Source organism: Littorina saxatilis, linkage group LG7 (genome assembly GCF_037325665.1).
Source record: "Littorina saxatilis isolate snail1 linkage group LG7, US_GU_Lsax_2.0, whole genome shotgun sequence".
In the NCBI taxonomy this organism is placed as follows: Eukaryota; Metazoa; Mollusca; class Gastropoda; order Littorinimorpha; family Littorinidae; genus Littorina; species Littorina saxatilis.
Window position 1 is genome coordinate 23280087 of NC_090251.1, and position 1103 is coordinate 23281189.

A 1103-nucleotide genomic window follows, 5' to 3' on the forward strand; every position below is an offset into this window, starting at 1 on the left:
TTTGTGCTGAACTTGTGTCAATATTCAAAGTTAACACAGAAAGAAATTTTTCACTCTGCACAGGAAGAAGCCTATGTAGGATAATGATTTCGGGGGAAGTATTGAGAAGAAAATCTGCCCTTATGTAATGGGATAATGATATTTGGGAAGTATTGAGAAGAAAATCTGCCCTTATGTAATGGGATAATGATATTTGGGAAGTATTGAGAAGAAAATATGCCCTTATGTAATGGGATAATGATATTTGGGAAGTATTGAGAAGAAAATATGCCCTTATGTAATGGGATAATGATATTTGGGAAGTATTGAGAAGACAATATGCCCTTATGTCAACGCCTGGGAAGTATATGTGAATGTTTACTCATAAACCATTTCAATCAAACAAGCTAACCTACAGAAAACTCATTTTCAGACAAAGTAAAACAATAAATAAAGTTTTTAAAACCGTCAAAAGTAGTACATGTATGTTTCTTGATAGGTGCACAGTGCATGCCTGCCCAGACGAGGATGCCAGAAGAATACGTGCTCTTCTTTCCTGCTATTTCTGTCAACAGACTTGCAAAATACAATCACCAACTGCTGGTTTTCACTTCGTCAAACCACAGCGTCACCGTAAACGCGTCATATTATCATTGGAACGGAAGCACTCTGGATTGTAAGCTTACTCATTCGTTTACATTAAACTTGCGGGATGAAAAAAAACAAAAACGTATGGCCTTTGATAGACTTTGTACCAACAACAACCATGAAAACGACATTGGACCAACCAACCTTGGTCACATTGACGCTGCCTATCCTCTGACAGCTGCCCTCAAAGTGAGCTCAGACGACCGAATCAGTGTTTACGGTTATCAGTTTTTTAAAGATGACGGATCACACATGGATGGGGTTTACGTCATGCCTACCGGTCAGTCAGGAGAACGTCACTTCGTCGTGACACCAGCAACGCGGACAACGGGGAACATGAAGTTTGTTCATCTTACGGCCGCCAAGGACAATACTACTTTGACCATCAAGCTGAAGGCAGGACAATGCGACAACGCCACTGTGCAAGACGGTCAAGCGACTGCAGGCGTACGTACGGTGAACGTGACACTGCACGA

General features: G+C 41.3%; 1 protein-coding gene across 1 annotated transcript in view; it reads left to right on the plus strand.

The window, feature by feature from the left end:
• The first annotated feature begins 897 nt into the window (after window positions 1–897).
• The window catches only part of LOC138970155 (uncharacterized), a 2118-nt gene continuing 1912 nt past the window's right edge, over window positions 898–1103 (plus strand). The window contains exon 1 of the mRNA XM_070342642.1: window positions 898–1103. This exon is cut by the window's right edge and continues 610 nt beyond it. Within this exon, the coding sequence (XP_070198743.1) occupies window positions 898–1103 (206 nt within the window).